This window comes from Microcebus murinus, chromosome 3, assembly GCF_040939455.1.
Source record: "Microcebus murinus isolate Inina chromosome 3, M.murinus_Inina_mat1.0, whole genome shotgun sequence".
NCBI lineage: Eukaryota > Metazoa > Chordata > Mammalia > Primates > Cheirogaleidae > Microcebus > Microcebus murinus.
The window spans coordinates 1,067,982-1,087,758 of NC_134106.1; the positions used below are offsets into that span (position 1 = coordinate 1,067,982).

At 47.0% G+C, this 19,777-nt stretch overlaps 1 protein-coding gene across 10 annotated transcripts in view; it reads right to left on the bottom strand.

Annotated features, from left to right (window-relative positions):
* The window catches only part of MYT1L (myelin transcription factor 1 like), a 462,697-nt gene that overhangs the window by 106,917 nt on the left and 336,003 nt on the right, over positions 1–19,777 (bottom strand). For all 10 annotated transcript variants that reach the window (XM_076000516.1, XM_020288690.2, XM_076000518.1 and 7 more), the window contains exon 9: positions 14,317–14,690. In XM_076000516.1, the coding sequence (XP_075856631.1) occupies positions 14,317–14,690 (374 nt within the window). The remainder of the gene's footprint in view (positions 1–14,316; positions 14,691–19,777) is intronic.

Here is a 19,777-nt window from a genome sequence, read left to right on the forward strand (position 1 = left end):
CTGCAGTCTTCACGTGAGACTGCTGTGGAATTGGAAGTTCTCTAACTCGGCCCCACCGTGACTTTGGGGCTTGCTAAGGGTGTGATGCTGGCGACCTGCATTTCCAGAGCCTCCCACAGCTCATCAGCAAAGGGAGAATGGTAAAACTGGCCGGCCCTTCTCAAAGCTCTCGTCCAAGAACCGCATAAGTAGGATGTGCCACGCAAGGTCCCTGTGTGGTGAGGGCCGTGCACGTCTCATCACGGGCCCTTGGCGCAGAAGCCCAGGAAGCCAGCTCGATTGCCAAGTCAAAGTGAGGACGGCGAGGGGAAGCATATTGCATCTGAGTGTGCAGCATGCTCTACGAGTGGGCTCTCCTCCAAAGTCGGTGACTCTCAGTGGCATCTGAGGCTCTGTCCTGACTGTGGTAAACCTGGGAATGAAAGGCTGGTGAGAGCCGCCTGAGTGACCAAAAGTTTCTGTAGGCCAAGAGAACGTCTTGAGTTACCATAATTAACTATTTCAAAATACATTTGCAATGAAGCCAACTCATAACAATGGGGACTAACGGATGGGAACAGCCAGTCAGTCCACCAACAAGCAGGTTCTAAGTGTCTGCCATGCATGAGCCTCTTGCAGAATTCACAACCCTTTATAGTGGGCTTTCAGAAATCTCTCTCTGGCTTCACATGCTCAGGCAATTTTCCCTTCCAGTTACATGTTTGCAGAAGGCAATCATGAAAGGAATCACACGTGGCTGTGGGCAGTAGGAAATGGACCAGAATTTTCTGTGCTAGAAAATTATAAAGATAATCCACAAAATGAATATTCCAACCACAAAAATTCTGTGAGTTAATTTGGCTAGTTTCTATATAGTATTTAATGTTCTAGCAAATAGGGAAAATGTATAATAAAAAAATTATCATAAAATTGTATATTTATTTTTTACTTAAAAACCTTTTAAATTTTAACCTTTTAGAGACAAGATCTCACTCTGTCATCCAGGCTGGAGTGCAGTGGTGTCATCCTAGCTCATTACAACCTCAAACTCCTGGGTTCAAGAGACCCTCCTGCCTGAGCCTCCCAAGTAGCTGGGACTACAGGTGCTCACCACCATGTACAGGTAATGTTTTATTTTTTGTGAAGATGGATTTTCACTATGTTGCCCAGGCTGGTCTTGAACTCCTGGCCCTCAAATGACCCTCCCAGAAAATCATTTTAAAGGACAAGTTTATGTTCTAATCAAAAAAGCATAATTATTTACATAGAAGATTAAAGAGAATACTAAAGTATTATCAGTTTCCATCTTTGTCATTTTCTCTTTTAAGTCTGTCATCTAGCAAAGCTGCACAGTAGTAGGTTCCAGAAAGGTGTCACCTGGCACGAGGTGCCAGCCCAGGTGCTCACTAGTATGGAGGCTGGAGAAGGTCTGGTCCAGCCACTTCCGGGGGAGGAAACTGATGCAGAAAACAGAGCTGATTCAGTGGCTAAGCCCAAGGGCTCTCTGTGCTTCTGTCAGCCAGTCACGAATCTCATTTTAATTGCTATTACATGTGAGACCTTAATGCTCATGTGAGCTTTTTGAAATGCTATAGGGCTGATTTTATCTTCTTTGGGTGAGATTGTTATAAATAATTTAGACTCCATGGTTACAACTGGAAAGCCAAAAGATTTCCATGGATTGTTTTCCTCTACCCTAGAGTCTGGTACAGTCAGAACATCGTGGATTCCAACTTTATAAATACAAGCACTGGCTTTGTAGTAACTGGTCTATAAAAGACATATCTAAGATACAACCTTGGGTTCTTTCAACATCTAGTCCTGACTGAGTTACTGCTGTTCTTTCCAGCAACTAAAATGGGCTATGGGCAAACAACTATAGAGCCACTTAGAAAGCAGAGAAGAAACAGCGAGAGGAGTGATTCTCCAACTCGAAACCACTCCGGGCGTCACCAGGCCAAAGAGGATGTGGGCCGAGCATGCGCTCCCATGTTTCAGAAAATGAAAGACTACTACATAGTGGTCAGACCACTGTTTGAGATGGTACTGGAGAGGTGGTTTTTTAATTGCAGAAATAAATGGATGTTGATATATCTTTCTGATTTGTAAATACACAAATTTGAAAAGGTATTCAATTCTATTGCAAAGATAACGGTGTTTGATTAGCAACTGCAATAATAGGAAAGAAAAAAGTGGCCTGTACCATGGACATACCACATGCACTACCTCACAGGAGCAGTGAAGAATTAGTGAGGGTAGAAGAGCCGGACTCCCAAAGTCTCCTGGCAGGTGACTATTTGTGTGTCTGCATTTGACACCCATAACAGTCCCAAAAGAGGCACTACTGCTCCTCTGAGGGACGGCAACACGGAGCCACAGGAGGTTAATGGTTTTCCCCAGCTGCATGACACTGGGCGACAGAGCTGGACCTTTAGCGCAGTAGCTCTTACCACTGTGTGCACTGCCTGTGCCCCGACGGCCAGCAACCCCATCCTCCCCTAAGAGGATGCTGGTGGGCTCCTTCTGGATCAGCTCGCTAGACGTTCAGCTGCTCCTTAGGAGATGGGAACATGAGCTCTTCTGCCTAACTACTCAGAACATTTTGTTGTTGTTATTGTTTTTAGCATTTATCTTCTGATTTTTTTTCTTTTAATACTTTGCATTGGCTTATTGAGGATTTAGTTATGTCATCAGTCATTGAAAACTGTGCAGGAATTTCCAGCTCAGTTAGCCTGCCGCCTACCAGAGTTCTGATTAATGGAGTTTAGCTCCAATCTGAGGTGGAAATGAGGTAGAAATCAGGAAAATGCAGGACTCTGGACAGACATTCAAGAGGGCACTTGGATCATGATTCCAGGTGCCTGGAAAGCCAGAGGGCTCTGGGTGGTCAGGAGGGTGGGTGGCCGATGAGAACCAGGATGAGGCCGTGCAGAGAGGGGATGGCAGGGCATGGGGCAGACCTTAGCTACCCTGCTGGTTTGAGGACATGACCCTGTCATCACATCGAATATACCTCCTCCACTTGCTAAGGCCAGACAGAGCAGCTGCAGTTCATTTCCCCCTTGCTTTGGTCCTCCTTCAAATACCCCAGACACACGCTGATCTGCGGTAGGGGCACCTTAACAGCCTGGGTGCTGCTCGGCACCACAGATTTGCTGGGAGAGGCGCCGGCCCCTGAGCGTTCTAAGTGACAAATTCCAGATATTTTCTAAATAATTGTCGCCTAATTGAAAGAGCCCACTCCTGGGTACCCTTGATTCTTTGGCTTGAACTGGGAGAGCACAGGTTGCCTGGGCGCGTGGCGGCAAGCCCGCCTCCTCCAGGCGAGCCACGGTCCCCGCAGGGCCTCTCTTGCCTGGTAATTCATCTGCCTATTTTGCTCACCAGATGCAGACACTTTATACCTCTACCCTGACTTGCTTTGTTATTTCTTTTCCAAACCACAGGGTGCTTTCCTACCATAACCATTCTTCTGAAATCCCGAGGTGTGAGGTACGTATCTAAAGAGCCCCCCCCACCCCCCGTGCCGCAGCAGCAGTGTGGGTGGCAGGTGTGGGACGCATGCAGGACGCGGGCACCTCCTGCTGAGCTCCTGCGTGCAGGTGAACACTGAGAAAAGGCTCAGTCGCTCCTGAAAGCTGTCCAAAATGAATGACTGATGCTGGTATAGGGTTTCTCTATACAAATCATTTAGAATTAGCTGGGCTTTTAAAAAATAAAGTAGAAACACATTTTAGTTACCATCTTCTTGCTCTGTGTAAGTTAACTGGAGTGATTTGAGGATCTATAGTTTACACGCTCTGTTTGGGCACTTCTTTCTGTGTTTTGGAGGTTGCACAGGACAATCATTCTACACCTGCACATGCTCTGCATGCGGGAAAAGGAGGCGTCCTGCTCACAGGTGTTACTGCTGTGTACCCAAGACCCGTCACCCTCACAGAGCGGGATGGCAAGAGCAGGCCGGGCAAGGACGGCCCCTTCCAGCTCGGGCCTGGCCTCTGCCCCTCACCTGCTGTGCTACTATCTACAGGTGATGGGCCAGAGTTGCTGATGGCGGAGAAGCAGACATAGCTGGGGGATAACACCAGCCAGGAGGGAGGGCTGCTGCTGGAGTCGGGGCGGCCTGCAGCTCCCAGGCCTCTCCTCCACTGTCAGCAGGGCCACGGCTGCTGGGCTGTGCGGTGTCTGCACCTCTGCGGCAGACGGTGGTCTCTTTGTTCTTACTGGTGCCAATTACCAGGGAGACAGTTTTGGTGCCTTGTATGCAATCACCCAAAATACATTCCCAGCCGTTTTCTGTGTTGTTTCCTCCACGGTTATTTCTGGGCTCGAGCCTCGTTACCATAAACGTCTGCACGCTGCACAGCTTGACCTACTTCTCCTCCAATGGGACTGGTCCACTGGACTTCATTTGTGCCTCTGCCTTCTGTCTTTGTGAATCGGCCCACTCTGCGGAGCAGTAGCTGGCGCTTTTCTCAGCTGCAGGTGAGGAAGGCGTGTCGTTGTCTGGCACTGCCCGAGGCTCACCCAGTGTGGGACTTCCCACCTGCCCTCCACGCATGCGCAGAGACTCAATGTCGTATCCCACTCAATGTCGTATCTCTACAATGCTCAGTTAGTGATCTCGGTTCTTGTCATCACCGTAAAGCCTTCCTTAAGGCCAGAGCAAAGCTTGGAGCAGACATTCCGCACGCCTCGCGGACATTGATCGTCTGAGACCAGCGTGACCTGAGCGGTACGTCAGCTCAGGTTTGGAAGATCCAGCACAGATGATTAAACTGCAGTGACATCTCTCACCAGAATGACCCTGTACAGGAAATTGAAGCATGGGGAAAAATTTCTCCCTAAGATAAGAGGCATTTATCCACCGGCCATCTATTTTCCTGGGTTAAATATTGCCATATCTAAGTCTCCTCCTCAAAATGAAAAATGCAAAACTTTGGAAAGGATGACATATCATAACCCTCTTACTGGATGAAAGACAAATGTTATAATTGTCAAATTTTGCATAAGCCAGCTCTGCTGGGCCTGGGGTGGGGGCACTAACAGAATAATGTTTATTCGTTTAACAACTATCTGAGTCACATTTAGAGCTGAACAATGAACCAAAGAGACAATGTCCTTGTAGCCATGGACGTTCCACTGCAGTCAGAGAAGGAGATAAAAACAAACAGAACGCAGCTTCTGCTGTGGGGCTAGGCAGTTATGTGCTGTAACGACAGGAAAGGCAGAAAAGGAGATGGAGAGGGCTGGGAGGAGAGTAATTTCAGGGCCACAATCAGGCAAGGCCTCATCAAGAAGGTGACACAGCAGAGACAGGAAGTGTGTCGCACTGGGAAGGGGTTCCGGGGAGGAAGCAGTGAGTGCAGGGCCCTGTGCAGGGACTGTGCCCTGAGAGCCCCAGGACCGCTGAGGCCCGCGTGGCTGGTGGGCAGCCAGGTGGGGCCAGAGCACAGGACACTGCAGCAGGCGCCACACCCAGGGGCTGGCATTTGGAGTCGGGGAAGGTGGCTGTGTCATAGGAGCAGCCAGACGAGAACAATGACAGTGCCTGCGTGTCAGCGCACCTGGGGTCAGCACGCTTTCCCAGGTGGCCCTGTCCAGGACGTCCGATGTCACAACACTGCAAGTTACGTGTTATCGTCTGCACCTTGTGATGCAGGAATAATCCAATGAGGTTTTTCCCCCGTTTGTTCAAGGTTGCATGGCCAGCACATGCACCCAGGATTCCAGCTCTGTTGATCTGGGTTAGAGCCTTTCCAGTGGACCAGGCTGCTTCCACCCACCCACCTGCCTGGCTAGCAAGGCTCTTCCTCAGAAAGTCCATGGTGCCACGAGGAGCAGTGAGCCACAGAAATGCCCCATAGCCTGAGCTGTTGCAGGACACCAGGTCCCTTTGGCGTCTCTGTTTCTACACTGAGATAGATTGGGTGGTGCAGATCCTGGACCCAATGTGGGTAAAAAGCCCCATAGCTCACACCAGATAAGACTCAGAGGGTAAGGTTTCCTCAGCTTTAAGTTGTAATATCTCTGTGTCTGCTTTGAACAGTGAGCAAAAATTCCTTTTCTGAATCTTTCAGAAGGCTAAATAATTTTAGATACAAAGAAAGAGGAACTGCTGGCTTAACATGCAAGAAAAGATTTTTTAAAAAGGTTATTTGCCTCATTCAGAGACTGAGCAGACCACACAGGACTGGGCGTGTGCAGTTGGAAGGGCACAGGACAGAGCCCCTGAGCACTGGGACAGGACTTCACTGAGCTCCGGCTGGAGCAGGCGCGGGCCAGGGGTCTCTGTCTCTCTCCTTCTCACATGTGTGCACACACACGCACACACGGATCAAAGAGTTTCCGGATTAACTGAACTACCTGAAGCATTCCCTGACCCTCAGAGCAAGACTGTTCCTATTACACTGGTCCATCTGGGAGTGGAAATAGGCCAGTGTGAAAATTCTGATCCTTCTGTTTTCCAGAATGGTTTAGAATAAATGTGGCTGCTCACATGGGTTGGGAGGGAATTTGGGGTGACACCGGGGCTGCCTTTTTCATTCCTAGTCACCACACTATATCCCTGTCAGACTCTGGTCTGTCTCTAAAGAGCCTGCAGAGACAACACCACAACTTTCCATGGTAATCTAACTTACAGTCTAGGAATCCAGAATATCCAAAAATCTATGTTCTTATTTTCAAGTCAAATCCTTACTGCGTCCGTCTCAGCTATGACTCGCAATTCCGCCCTCTGTAAAGAACCGTAACCTGTATCCTTCTGCACATACCTCTTCTACCCTGTACGACGGGTTTCTTCTGCAAAATGGTGATTCTGTTTAGCTTTTGTGTCCTCAGGCAGCCCAGCATCCTTCTGGGCACGTGGAAAACACACCAGAGCTGGGCAATGAGCTGTCACCGTGCTCCGAGTCCTTGACACTCTTGCAGCCTTGATACACATGACGCACGTGCTGTGCGCACGCACGGTCTTCAGGTTCAGGCTGCAGAAGAGCCCGAATCAGCGCACGGAAGAGCAATGCCATGCGAAAATTGTCTTTAGTCGCATTTGCCACGTTACAGTTCTGAACTGCTTTACCTGTGTCAGGTGTTTTTATATGTTCCAACTTCTTTAAGCTTTGAGACAAGACAGCAAGGGGCGGGAAGGGCAGGCACAACTGCCCTAGTCTTGAAGTCAAGCCGAGGTCCAGCGAGGCTAAGTGCCTCGCTCTGCACAGCGGAGCAGCCAGAGCGGGACAACACACCCACCTGCAGACTTCACGTCTGCTTTGATGCACTAGCACTTGGAACACAAAGTGAATTAGCAAGACATACCAAATAAGCTGTCCATTTCTTAGAGTGGACCTTAAAACAAGCTGAATAAAGATATATTCGACCTATTATCTCATGTTTTTGTTTTTCATTATTGTGTAAGAAAGATTTTCCCCAGCACTTTACGCATGCTGTTGGCATCTTAAATGCACATGGCATTATATTCTCAGCAAGTTTTGTTTTGTACCAAAGTACCTGAAAATTCATGAAATATAAGATATAATTATATTTTATAATTATGCAAAATCAGTTTGCATGAAGAAAGTTTAGTTTCTTATCATAGACTGATGCCTAGAAATCACTAATTCTATGATTACTCATTCCCAAGAGATGATGCCATAGACTTCAGCATACCTGCGTACTAAATACCCCCAAAGAATGCCTCCATGCATGTAGGGAAAGCTTAGTTTTAAGATGATAAAAAAAAAATCATCATATTCTTTTTCCAACTATGTCCATAGTCTTTCTCAAGTTGAAGCCTTGCATACTAAACATATCATCTTTGTTTTTATGTTGGTCTCAGAACTCATTGCTTTTTCTGCTGACTGCAGTAGAAAACTGGCTAATTCTGATTTTCACAGTCTGTCTGCATTTCAGCTTGCTTTCCTCATCAGGGACGTTTCCCTGAGAAAGACATGAGAGGATAATTGGCTAATCAATATGGGGAACAGCATCCTAAGGGGAAGTTGGGGAATCAGAGGCCCCACCACAGACCCCTCCTCCCCCCTTCTGTCCTCCTCCTATGAAAATTCAAGCCTGTCTACAGCAAATTATCAGGATGCTTTAGCAACTTGGGGCCTCGTGCATCATCTTGTTTGAAACAAAAAACACCGAGAGCTTTACCATTAAAAGAAAAAGTATTTCCGTGAGAAGGAATTTATACAGCATGGGCTTTGCCTTGAATTCCCTTTAAAGAAAGTTGAGTTACTGCAGAGCGAAGAGGTCCCATTAGGAAACAGTCTTACACACAGGACCATTTCATGGCGTAGGCGGTGAGAACAGGGTCTGAAAGCAGAATTTCGCAGGCCTTGGTCCCCAGCCAGCATGATTACCCCCACAGAGGACAGAAAGGGGCCACGTTGCACTCACCCAGCAAGAGCAACCCTTCCCTCCTGTGACTCGCTGCCGCTGGTCAGCTTCCCGCCTTGTCTGGAGCCTCACACAGATAGAAGGACCTTCCCATCCTCGTGCACACGTTCCGCCACCCTCTCCTCTACAGCGGTGAGCGCCCAGCTGCCATTGCTCGCCTTTGCCTCACAGATCTGAAAAACTCGCTAAGGGGAAGCCAGGAGCCTTTGGGATAGGAAGGCAACTGCATTTTACCTAATCTAAGCCCCTGGCATTCGGCAAAGAGTGGTGGACAAAGGACTTCACGGACGCAGCGAAGCACTGCAGAAATAGCGCGTGCACAGAGGCAGCTGCGCGGCGAGGACGGCTGTGCACGTGGAAGTGGCCTTTGGTCTAGAAGGCACATCGCTGGGCTCTCCCTCACAGAACTCCCATTTCTGCCTATAAGGAGATGTAACATGTGCTCAAAGGAAACACATGTGTCCATATACACAAATATGTGCACATACATACACGTGTACATGTATTTAAAGACTTACTCTTTTTAGTGTATTGGAGTATGAAAGTAAGCCATAATTTACTAGGTATTTGATACATATTTCTTAAGTTACAAAAATGTAAAATGACATCATGAACAAAACTTGCTAATAGAGAATCTATAATCACTAAGCAACAACTTTCTTAACTTTAAGATAACAAGGAGATTTTTAGTTAATAAATGCAGACTTAGAGTGCTTCAATGTATTTTGAAAATAAAATTCTTCATGGAAAAGACCAGCCTATGATAGGTCAACTGTGTAATGAATGTATTTTGATTAATCAAATATGAACTTTATTTATTTATGTAATCTGAAAGGAATCACTCACATTCTCCCTGTTGTTCAAATAAAAAGAAAGTCATCAAAGGAACATGGGCTTTTATGATAAGGAAAGAAAATCAATAGAGTTTGATTATAGATCTACCACTTATAGAAAATAATTTAAACTTAATGAGTCACAGTTTCTACTTAGTACAATGAGAGAAAAATAGTTTCTGCCCTATCGTACATGATCCATGTTAAGATCAAACACAATGATATAATAAAATGTGCCCATTGGAAACATACACTGTTAGTGCTATTTTGGTTCATGTATAACCGAAATGCTAGAGAAATCTTTGAAAGTAAAATAAATAATTTCTGAGATATAAATAATAGTTACTCTATAATGTGTGGGATCTTATTGTGGTAATATAGTGGTTTATATAAATTTGTTTTATCTAAAACAAAGCCTATCAATAAACTCTGCAGGCCGGGCGCGGTGGCTCACGCCTGTAATCCTAGCTCTCTGGGAGGCCGAGGCGGGCGGATCGCTTGAGGTCGGGAGTTCGAAACCAGCCTGAGCAAGAGCGAGACCCGTCTCTACTATAAAATAGAAAGAAACTAATTGGCCAACTAATATATATAGAAAAAATTAGCCGGGCATGGTGGCTCATGCCTGTAGTCCCAGCTACTTGGGAGGCTGAGGCAGGAGGATTGCTTGAGCCCAGGAGTTTGAGGTTGCTGTGAGCTAGGCTGACGCCACGGCACTCACTCTAGCCTAGGCAACAAAGCAAGACTCTGTCTCAAAAAAAAAAAAAATAAAAAAAATAAACTCTGCATTCGGTTTGTAACAGAGGTGGACAGTATCCCTCCCATGGATGAACAAATGGCGGCGTCCCCTCCGCAGCAGCAGTCAGACTTCCCACCTCCCTGCGGGGCTGACGTCAGCAGAAGCTTCGTCCTTGCGGCTCTGTCCTTGTGCCCTGATTCTCGGGTTCGACGGCCATCTGCTCCAGGCGGTGCCTGCGTGGCAGTTGTGTTCAGGGTGCTGTGGTGTGCAGTGGGGTGCAGTGGGGTACAGTGGGGGTATAATGAGGCGCTGTGGGGTACAATGGGGTGCAGTGGTGTGCTGTAGGGTCCTGTGGGGTATAGTGGGGTGCTATGGGGTACAATGGGGTGCTGTTGGGTGCTGTGGGGTCCTATGAGTTATAGTGGGGTGCTATGGGGTACAATGGGGTGCAGTGGTGTGCTGTTGAGTGCTGTGGGGTGCTATGGGGTGCTGTGGGGTATAGTGGGAAGCTGTGGGGTGCTGTGGGGTGCAGTAGGGTATAATGAGGTATAGTGTGGTGCTATAGGATTCTATGGGGTGCTGTGGGGTGCTATGGGGTATAATGGGGTGCAGTGGGGTATAGTGGGGTGCTGTGGGGTACAGTGGGGTGCAGTCAGGTGCTGTGGGGTGCTGTGGGGTATAGTGGGAAGCTGTGGGGTGCTGTGGGGTGCAGTAGGGTACAATGAGGTATAGTGTGGTGCTATAGGATGCTATGGGGTGTTGTGGGGTGCTATGGGGTATAATGGGGTGCTATGGGAGTGCAGTGGGGTATAGTGGGGTACAGTGGGGTGCTGTGGAGTACAGTGGGATGCCCAGGGTGCTGTGGGTGCTGCCACACTGCACTCGGACTCCGAGGCTTTTCTGCAACCTTAGGCTGCACCTGCACTTCTGTTTGCTGGGAAACAAGGCCCACTAACCTTAGAGGAACCTGCTGCTGGCCCAGGGACACAAGGGTCACCATGACTGTCAACCAAGGAGCAGGGAGACCAGTTTCAAGATGATCTTCCAGAATCCTGGTGATCAGACTCAAAAAAAGGACACTCTCCAGCTTTTCAGAAATGTACAATTTCTGCCAAACCCACTCAAAGGGGAGACAAAAGTGCATCTCTCGTGTGCACTGTATGGAACGTCCTACACTTCTCACCTTGAGGATGGCATCATGGCATAAATTTACAATTGTTGATAGCGATTTTATTACTAAATGTAATTGTAAGGTAAAATAAAATGAGGATATTAAAATAGGAGATTGACAGATAAATGCCTTTCAAAGCCTTATTTTACTAAATTAAACATAAAAGGAGTTTGATAATGTTGAATGACTGTTTGATCAGCAAAGCTGTACCTTTCCTCTGATACGGAGTCTCCCTGGAGGTTCCTTGCCCCTGACCAGTCATGAAATATTTGGAGTACAATCCCCCGGAACGTCATCCTGTGACACTGGCTGCCTGGTACCTTGGAACACCTGTTCCTGGTGCTGCCTGGTGGAGACTTCTCTGAGACAGAAAGGCTTGGGGACAGTGCCCAGGAGCCAGGCCTTTGCAGTGATGACTTCCTAGGAGGAGTGTTTTCCTCTGACTTAGAAATCCAGCCAGCTTGGAGCCTCCAGAGAGCCTGCCGCCACCCAGGCCGCTGGCACTCAGGATTCACACGCCAGGCTCTCCAGAGGGAAGTGAGCTCCCACACTGCTGCTCGGAGCTCCAGGAAACCGCAGGTGGCCTCATCTTGTGACCTCTCACCATGGCTGTGGGTAGTTCATCTGATCCCTTCAAAGTTCACGGAATAGATGACTACAGAAGGCACTTACTTAACTGGGGAGCCAGATGTGGAATATAAATTCTGAAACCAGGCCACCAACAACTGGTTATTTACCCCTGCTTGTGTCCTGCTATGTCTCCCTGGGCCTTTGCCTTCCAGGACCTACTTCCTCACGTGCTCTCGAGTTAAGGTGTACCACACCCTGCATGAAGCCACCACGCCAACTCTGGTCAGGTCACAAGAAATTCCAGGGCCTATGCAGTAATTACGTAATTGTTTGTTTGATGGTACCATCATACAACTGTTCATTATGCCCACTTACTTGAATTTTTCTAGCAAAAATCTCTTTATGATTTACTATCTGGCCTTTAAAAACAATTACGTCTGAAGAGCTCAAGTTAGAATAAACAAACCCTATGCAGTCATGTTCCAAAGCTGTGTCAATAAGCCTTCTCATTACTTTTCAAAATATATCACTTTGTACTTTTTTTTTTTTTTTTTTTTTTGAGACAGAGTCTAGCTTGTTGCCCAGGCTAGAGTGAGTGCCGTGGCGTCAGCCTAGCTCACAGCAAACTCCTGGGCTCAAACTCATGGGCTCAAGCAATCCTGCTGCCTTAGCCTCCCGAGTAGCTGGGACTACAGGCATGCGCCACCATGCCCGGCTAATTTTATATATATATTAGTTGGCCAATTAATTTCTTTCTATTTATAGTAGGGATGGGGTCTCGCTCTTGCTCAGGCTGATTTCGAACTCCTGACCTCGAGCAATCCGCCCGTCTCAGCCTCCCAGAGTGCTAGGATTACAGGTGTGAGCCACCGCGCCCGGCTCACTTTGTACTTTTAAAGGTTATTTAAAGTATGACCCTAAGTAAACTCAAATTAAAATTTCAATTCTACAAAATGGAGAGAAAAATCTAATATCTGGTTAAGACCTTTGGTCAAATGATACATATTTACATGTCTCCTATTTTAATCCACTAAACACAAAAACATTCGTAATTTCAAACACTAATGCCCACTGCTTTCCAAACAGGGTGAGAATATGCAAGATCCATGTTTTATACCATCTTTCTATAAGCCATGGAGAAGTTATAAATCATTAGTCAGTCTCCACAATTAATGATGTCACCCAAAATTACAGGCATTTAATATAGTGTCTAGATATAGTTTGCCAAATTGGTCTATTTTCTGCCACTTTCTACTTGTTTCAATACACATAGCTGTGCCTTTAATTCTTAGCATCCTGTTAGTGACACGGGGGTAGTATGTCCATGGTGGACTCACAGATTTTGCAGTGACCCCAGTGCTATGTGTCTTGATGTTCCCTTGGGCCTTCCCCACACAAAGCTCTCTAATATTAAGACAAAAAAATCTCAGGAGACTAACTTTAATTTATACAATTTATGCATATGCATGTGTGTATCTATGTGTTTGTGTATATATGCTTGTGTACATATGTAAATGTAAGCGATGAATTGTTTTCATAAGAATCTTAAGTCACTGTAACAATTTAGGATTATTTGCTAAAATTCGGGTTTCCTAGTACAAGCTATTAGGACTTCTGAAGGAAGAATGTTAATTTATGCCTGCACATGGGATTAGCAACAAGCAACTCACATCTACCTAATCCAAGAGGGCTCTATCCCCTGGCTGAAACAACTATCTTTTGCATTCAGAAATTAGCTCTCTCGAAATTCAGATTCTTAAAGAACTTTTAAGCCCAAGGAAGAAGAGTACGAGAACAATATTCCCTTTACTTTGCAACATGTTTTGGCATTTCTATGAGACACACCCTAAGCCAATAAAGACTCTATCTAGGTTCTTCAGAAAACTCTCACTTCTTCCTAGAAATAAATGATTTTTATGAAAGCACTAGTTTTGAAGTCATGTTTTTGAGCCTGATACTAACCGAAAATTAGACATAAAAACCAAATCATCTTTAACATTTTGCCACAACATCCCACCCCCTGCCTAGCATCTTCCCTGCTTATGTGTCTCCAATGCTGGACGCCTGGGATCAGAAACACGGTTCTCAAAAACAGAAGCAGATGACGGGCTGATTATCTCCTTTCAACAGTATTCCTTTTCATCCCAGTTATGCGACAGTCATAAAAGTTTGGCAATCTGCAGACAAAACCCACTTTCCCAGTGGACACACCTGTCCTTAGGCCAGTCTTCTGACTCCCCTGCAGCGGCATGTGGGCGAAAGCCCTTCCCATAGCCCACTGTGGCTAATGAGCACCTCATGGCTGCAGCATTATGATAAAGTGAGATTAAAGGCCAGGTATGCTGACTCAACTGTTTTCGTAAATTTCATTAAGCTAATCAAATATGTACACCATAAATACCTGGCAAATTGCTGTGACAACCAACCTGGATAAAAGTTTGACTGAAATGAACCCTAAAGTCTGACGGATAACCTAAAGGAGTTCTTGGAAATGAAGGTTAAAGTCACACGAACAGCCAAGTTTTGCAATCTTGGCCAGGCAGATTCCCTCGTGTGACAGCTGTCCGAGCATCAGAAACACTGACCCTGATCACAACCGGACACATTGCAAATATTTTAAAGATTACCGTTTTCTTCTTCCTCCTCCTCTTCCTCCTCCTCCTCCTCCTCTTCCTCTTCTTCGTCCTCCACATCTTCCCCGTCCTCCTCCTCGTCGTCGTCATCGTCCTCCTCCTCGATCTCCTCCTCCTCCTCTCGGTCCACCTCCTCGTCTTCCTCGTCATCCCCGGCCTCCTCGTTGTCCTCGGAGTACTCCTCCTCCTCGTCGTCGTCGTCGTCGTCCTCCTCCTTCTCGTCCATGTCCTCAGTGCCGTCGCTCTCGTAGCAGCCGTCCACCGAGGCACTGTCCGCCTTCACCGCAAATGGCTTCCGCTTGGCAGCAGGTTCCTGGGGCTGTTTATCTTGTGTTTTCCTTTTTTTTGCCAAGGGACAACCATATACACTAATGAAAAAAACAGGGAGGGAGAGAGAGGGAGGGAGGGAGAGAGAGGGAGGGAGGGGGAGAGAAGGGAGGAGGGGAGAGAGAGGGAGGGAGGGGGAGAGAAGGGAGGAGGGGAGGTGGGGGGAGGAGGGAGAAGATCGTGTTACTACCTGTGAAGGTCAGAACAGGAGAGTCTGGGTCAGGGGGTTAGAGTTCAGCAGGAACATCTCCAGCACCTTGCCAGAGGACAGGAACACACACACACTCTCACGCATTCGCCCACACCTGCTAGTAAGATGATACTACAAGGAAAAAGTTTGCATTTCTCTAGTTAGCATCAAGAGTTCGTCCAGTCTCCTAGTCCCTCGTCACTATAATTCCAAATGACATGGAGATCCTAATCAATTCACGAGATTGGTTCACGAAACACTTGCATAATAGGCATAACATGCAATTGAAAATAACAAATTCAATTAACATTCACCAAATATACACTGTGCGTGATATACATTTAAACCAAGATATATTTTATGCACACTATATGAGCATATACATACATTTATGTAACATATAGAAAGTGTCTATGTTGTGAAAGTTTTGGGTAAGTTTGGTTTTGTGTTAGTATATTCTCAGGATAAACATGTATCTTTAGAAAAAATGACCTACTCGAGTAAGACGGACCTCGAGTGCCTTTCAAGGCTGTGGTGACGGCAGCTGCCCAGGTTGAAGTCCTGCGGAACATCGTCCGTCTTGGACAGTGTCAGTCCCACCCCAGCCTTCCAGCAAACAGTTTCCTTGTTACCGGTAATTGCGGGGCTGTAGGTTTTTACACAGGAAATGAGGGGTTGAGTTCTTTAAGTTCTCAGTGACACAATCAAATCTGCTGCTGGACTGGAGGCGGCCCAGGGCTGGGGATGGGAGAGCCGCGGGCAGGTGCTGGGGACGGGATGCCAGACACGACTCCAGCCAGGTGAGACACACCAGGAGGACCAAGGGCCCTGAGTCAGCACCACCCACCCACCAACCAGAGGAGGGGCGAAGTCAGATCTGCAGTTGGCGGGTGCGGGGCCGAGCACAGCAACAAGACACCTTGGGCTTGATGCGTGAGTCTGAACTGCTCATGGCAGGTCCTGCTGATTGAGTGCCTTTGGACAGATGTTCAACTCTGTACCTCAAAGTCATCAAATATTAAATGAGAAAAATACTCATTGCACTCATTGCTCTCATCACTGCTTTAGAGGGGAAATGAAAAGATATATAAACAGGCTAGTACGGTACCTGGCATGTACCGGGTTCTCGATGAACGACGGTGGCTGCTGTTCAATAATGACAGTGATAATAACACACTGTTACTGACATTTTTATTATCATTTAGATATTCAGTTATCCAGCAAATACATCGCCCTGTAAAGTTTTGGATGCCCTGTTTGTTTCTGCTATCAATAAATATTTCTAAGACAATTTAGACAGACTGCACTAGCAACACTTTCATGTTTCTTAGGAAACTATTTTTTTCTTACTGCTTGGGTATATTTCGCATTCAAGTAAGGGCGATCTTATTAATCTTGTGCCCTTGGGGATGCTAATATGGTGCAGTGCCAATGGCTGAGGGGCTTCGTTTCCATCTTGCTGTGTGACTGGGAGGAAGTCCCTTCATCAATATGGATGTCACATTTTTAAATCTGTAAAATGAGGGCAACTAGGTGAGTTTTAAGGCTCTATCAGCTCTGAAATACCAGGATGATTGGTCACTTGTCTTTTAAATGTTATCGTCTATTAAAAACATAAAAGGCAAAACGAGATTAATTTTTATAACCAGACAAAACTGAAGAAAAAATATTTGTTATCTGTATAGTATTTCAAATATGAAATATACAGATCTCTGAGTTTTTTTCGCCAACTTTTTCACATATTAGGGAAGCATCCAGGTCGATAGTTTTAGACGCAGCACTGAACCCCCGTCCCACACTGAGCTACTGCCTGACACTGAGCCGAGCCCCAGTTCCTCACGAGCTGGCCCTCTCTGCGCACAGACTGCTCTAGGTGTTCCCTCTGTACCTGTCCAAATAATAGCTAGCAAATGTAGCTGTATGCATGGGCCTTTCTCTAGAATCTGTTGTGGCTTTGCAGGTCAGAACGAGTATTACACTTTCCCATCTTCTCTCTCTTTTCAGGGCATCCACAGACTTTTGATACAGCTGTTCTGCACGGAAGCTACCTGTATAACGGTGGTCATGGGACAGGTGACCAGGTCCGCTTTGGCCACTTGATAAACCCAGATTGCTGGGAAATGAAGGAAAACCACAGGCTCTGGGCTCTGAGTGATACCATCTCCCTTGCCCGGCCTCAGGAAGCTTGTTCAGAGGCATGAGGTGGGCTCGCGGTCCTCTCTCCACACCTTGCCCGGAGGCTCACTCTGTGCACAGACCTGGATATGGTGGTAGAGTCTTTGGAGCAAGGGGAAGCAGAAGCCTGGGGAGACCTCAGTGAAGGGAACTTGGCCTTTCACCCACATCTCCCACTCGCAGGGAGGGTCCAAACTCAGCTTGTCACTTGGCATTGGTGCCGTCACCTCGTTCCCCAGTCCCACTGTGGTTGAGCCCCCACCGCTGCGGGCTTCATGCCGATGGCCCAGCCTGTGCGTGGCAGGTGCTCAGTGAACACTTGGTGAACGAATAAGCCACAGTTTTCCCCTTATATTAAAAATGAAAGCACTTACCACACCCTACTATAATTTCAGCCCCAGTACTTTTTCCTTCACGAGAATGAGAAAATGGCCTGTGTTGAACTGATTCTTATGTTTCTGAGCTGTGGTGTCCAATACAGCAGTCGCTAGCCATATGCAGCTATGTGATGAAAATTAAAGAAAATCAACATTTGATTCCCCAGCAGCACTAGCCACATTTCACGTGTCCAACAGCCACATGTGGCCAGTGGCTGCGATGTTGGGCAGAGCAGACACAGAACATTTCCCTCATCACGCAGAGCTGCTGTGGGCAGGTCTGTGGGAGCCCAGCCATCCTCTGGGAAGGAACAGGTGCTCAGTCCGTGTCTGTGGGGACAGGGGTGAAGGGAAGGCACCAGATACCCAGGGAATGGGCAGAAGGAGGGACGACGGGAGGGCCTGGGCCTTGGAAGGCAGCTCCAGATTCCAAAACTGACAGGGCAGTGCAAGGCCTGCATCCCAGGAGGACCAGGGCGGTGCTGTGACGAGGGCTCAGAGACGCCCCAATTGTAGCTGAGGATCTGCACACTGGAGGCTCGGCAGTGACCCTGGATGCCAGACCAGCGTCTGCAAGGCATCGCCAGGGACTCAGTGTCTGCGCGCATGTCCTGGCCACAGCCACACCACCCACACAACATGCAGTCCTTGAACCTACCACGGGAACACACCGTGCATGTTTCCACAGTTGGAACTACAAAGGAACAGTGAAGATGATCACTTGTGAAGTCACGCTAGCTCTTAGTTCTATGTTGGCAAAAATAATCTCTTGTAATTTCCCAGATTACATCCATAAAATGATTCTTAATGCAGATACAAGGCACAAAACCCAGAAGTGATCTTTTTCTATAAAAATTATCCTTGGGCTTCATGTACTTTACTAGTGCCCAGTGACAGAGAATAAAGTCCAAGTTACTTTAATTGGAGGGAAAAGGCAAATCAATGTTGGACTAGAAATGAAAAGTCTGGGTTTTGGTGTTTTAATCTAAGTTACTTTACAGTTACAGATGGACAAACTGCACTGGATCATCTGCAGGTCCCTCCAGGCCCGGCTGCTCTATGAGTGTTACCGTGCACACCGGACACCTCAAAACGCCTTGTAGCTGCTGCAGCTTTTATGATCCTTTCATGGTTAACTTGGTTTAAGCAAGTCTTAGTCTTTTGCATCGTTATTCTAGAAAATCGGGTACTTGCGATGGATTTCCCTCATGAACGCATATATTTCAAACATCATGCATTCCACACTCCCAAGGCCAGTTTCCATGCTATTTTTAATGGTCTTTTACTTGACATTTTCATTTTATCCAATTTTAATTTGAATACGGGATGAGATCTCAGCAACTGCAAAGCAGGTTTGGTGGAGTGCACTCTGCTCCCAAACCACCCGTCCCGCTGCCACCCAGGGAGGAAGGGCCGGGGTGGGAATCCTCCTGTCTCCGCCTCTGGGTGACCCTCAGGGAGCCGAAGCCAATGCAGAGATTCACGGGTGGCCTTTGCAATCTCTTGTTACTGACGGTATTGCTCTTGTGCTGCTTGAATGGCCTCAGTTGGGTCAAGGTTAAAATAATTACATTGGAATAATATTTGAACACAATTTGAATGGTATTTCATAATTAGAAATAAAGTATTTGAAGATAATTCTGGAGTAGCGAGTTTTAATCCCAGCTCAGTTAAGACCAACACCACTCACAGCACACTTACTGTGTGCCTGTGCTTCCTAAAACCTTTGCATACATGAGCCGCTACACCCTCACAATGACCCCGTAAGGTGGATTCTGCTATACCTCCCATTGTGAGGGGAGAGAGATTTTTTGTAACTTGTCTAAGGTCACAGAGCTGAGTGACACTGGACAAGGTATTTGCGACATCCTTTTCTTCATGCTTTGGTTTTCCGATTTCTGAATGATATAAATTTTGCCCTACTTTCTTATTGGGTCATTGTAATGCTCCACTTAAACAACAGCCTGTATTTTTCTCTAATGCCTATTATATAATAAGTATATAAGGGGCTCCTTAAATATTTGCTGGGCAAATAGATGGATTCATTTGTTTATTCATTTGGGAAGCGTATCACCGGGCAACGCAGACATAGCCTATGACCTCCTGGGACATGCGGTGGGGACAGCCACCTAGTAGAGAGGGTGGAGCTTCTGGGAATTGGCACTGGGGGCGGGAAGGAGAGTGAGAAAGAGAGTGAGCAAGACAGAGAGAGACAGACAGACAGACAGAAGGACACACAGAGAGATAGAGAGATGGAGAGAGAGAGAAAGAGAAAGACAGGGCAGAGCCCGAGAGAGGGCAGGCACAGGATGGCGAGGCATGGGGCGGTGGGCGGGAAGCTACAGGGACAGGTGCAGGCCACGGCAGGTGGCTGGGCTCCTCCTAA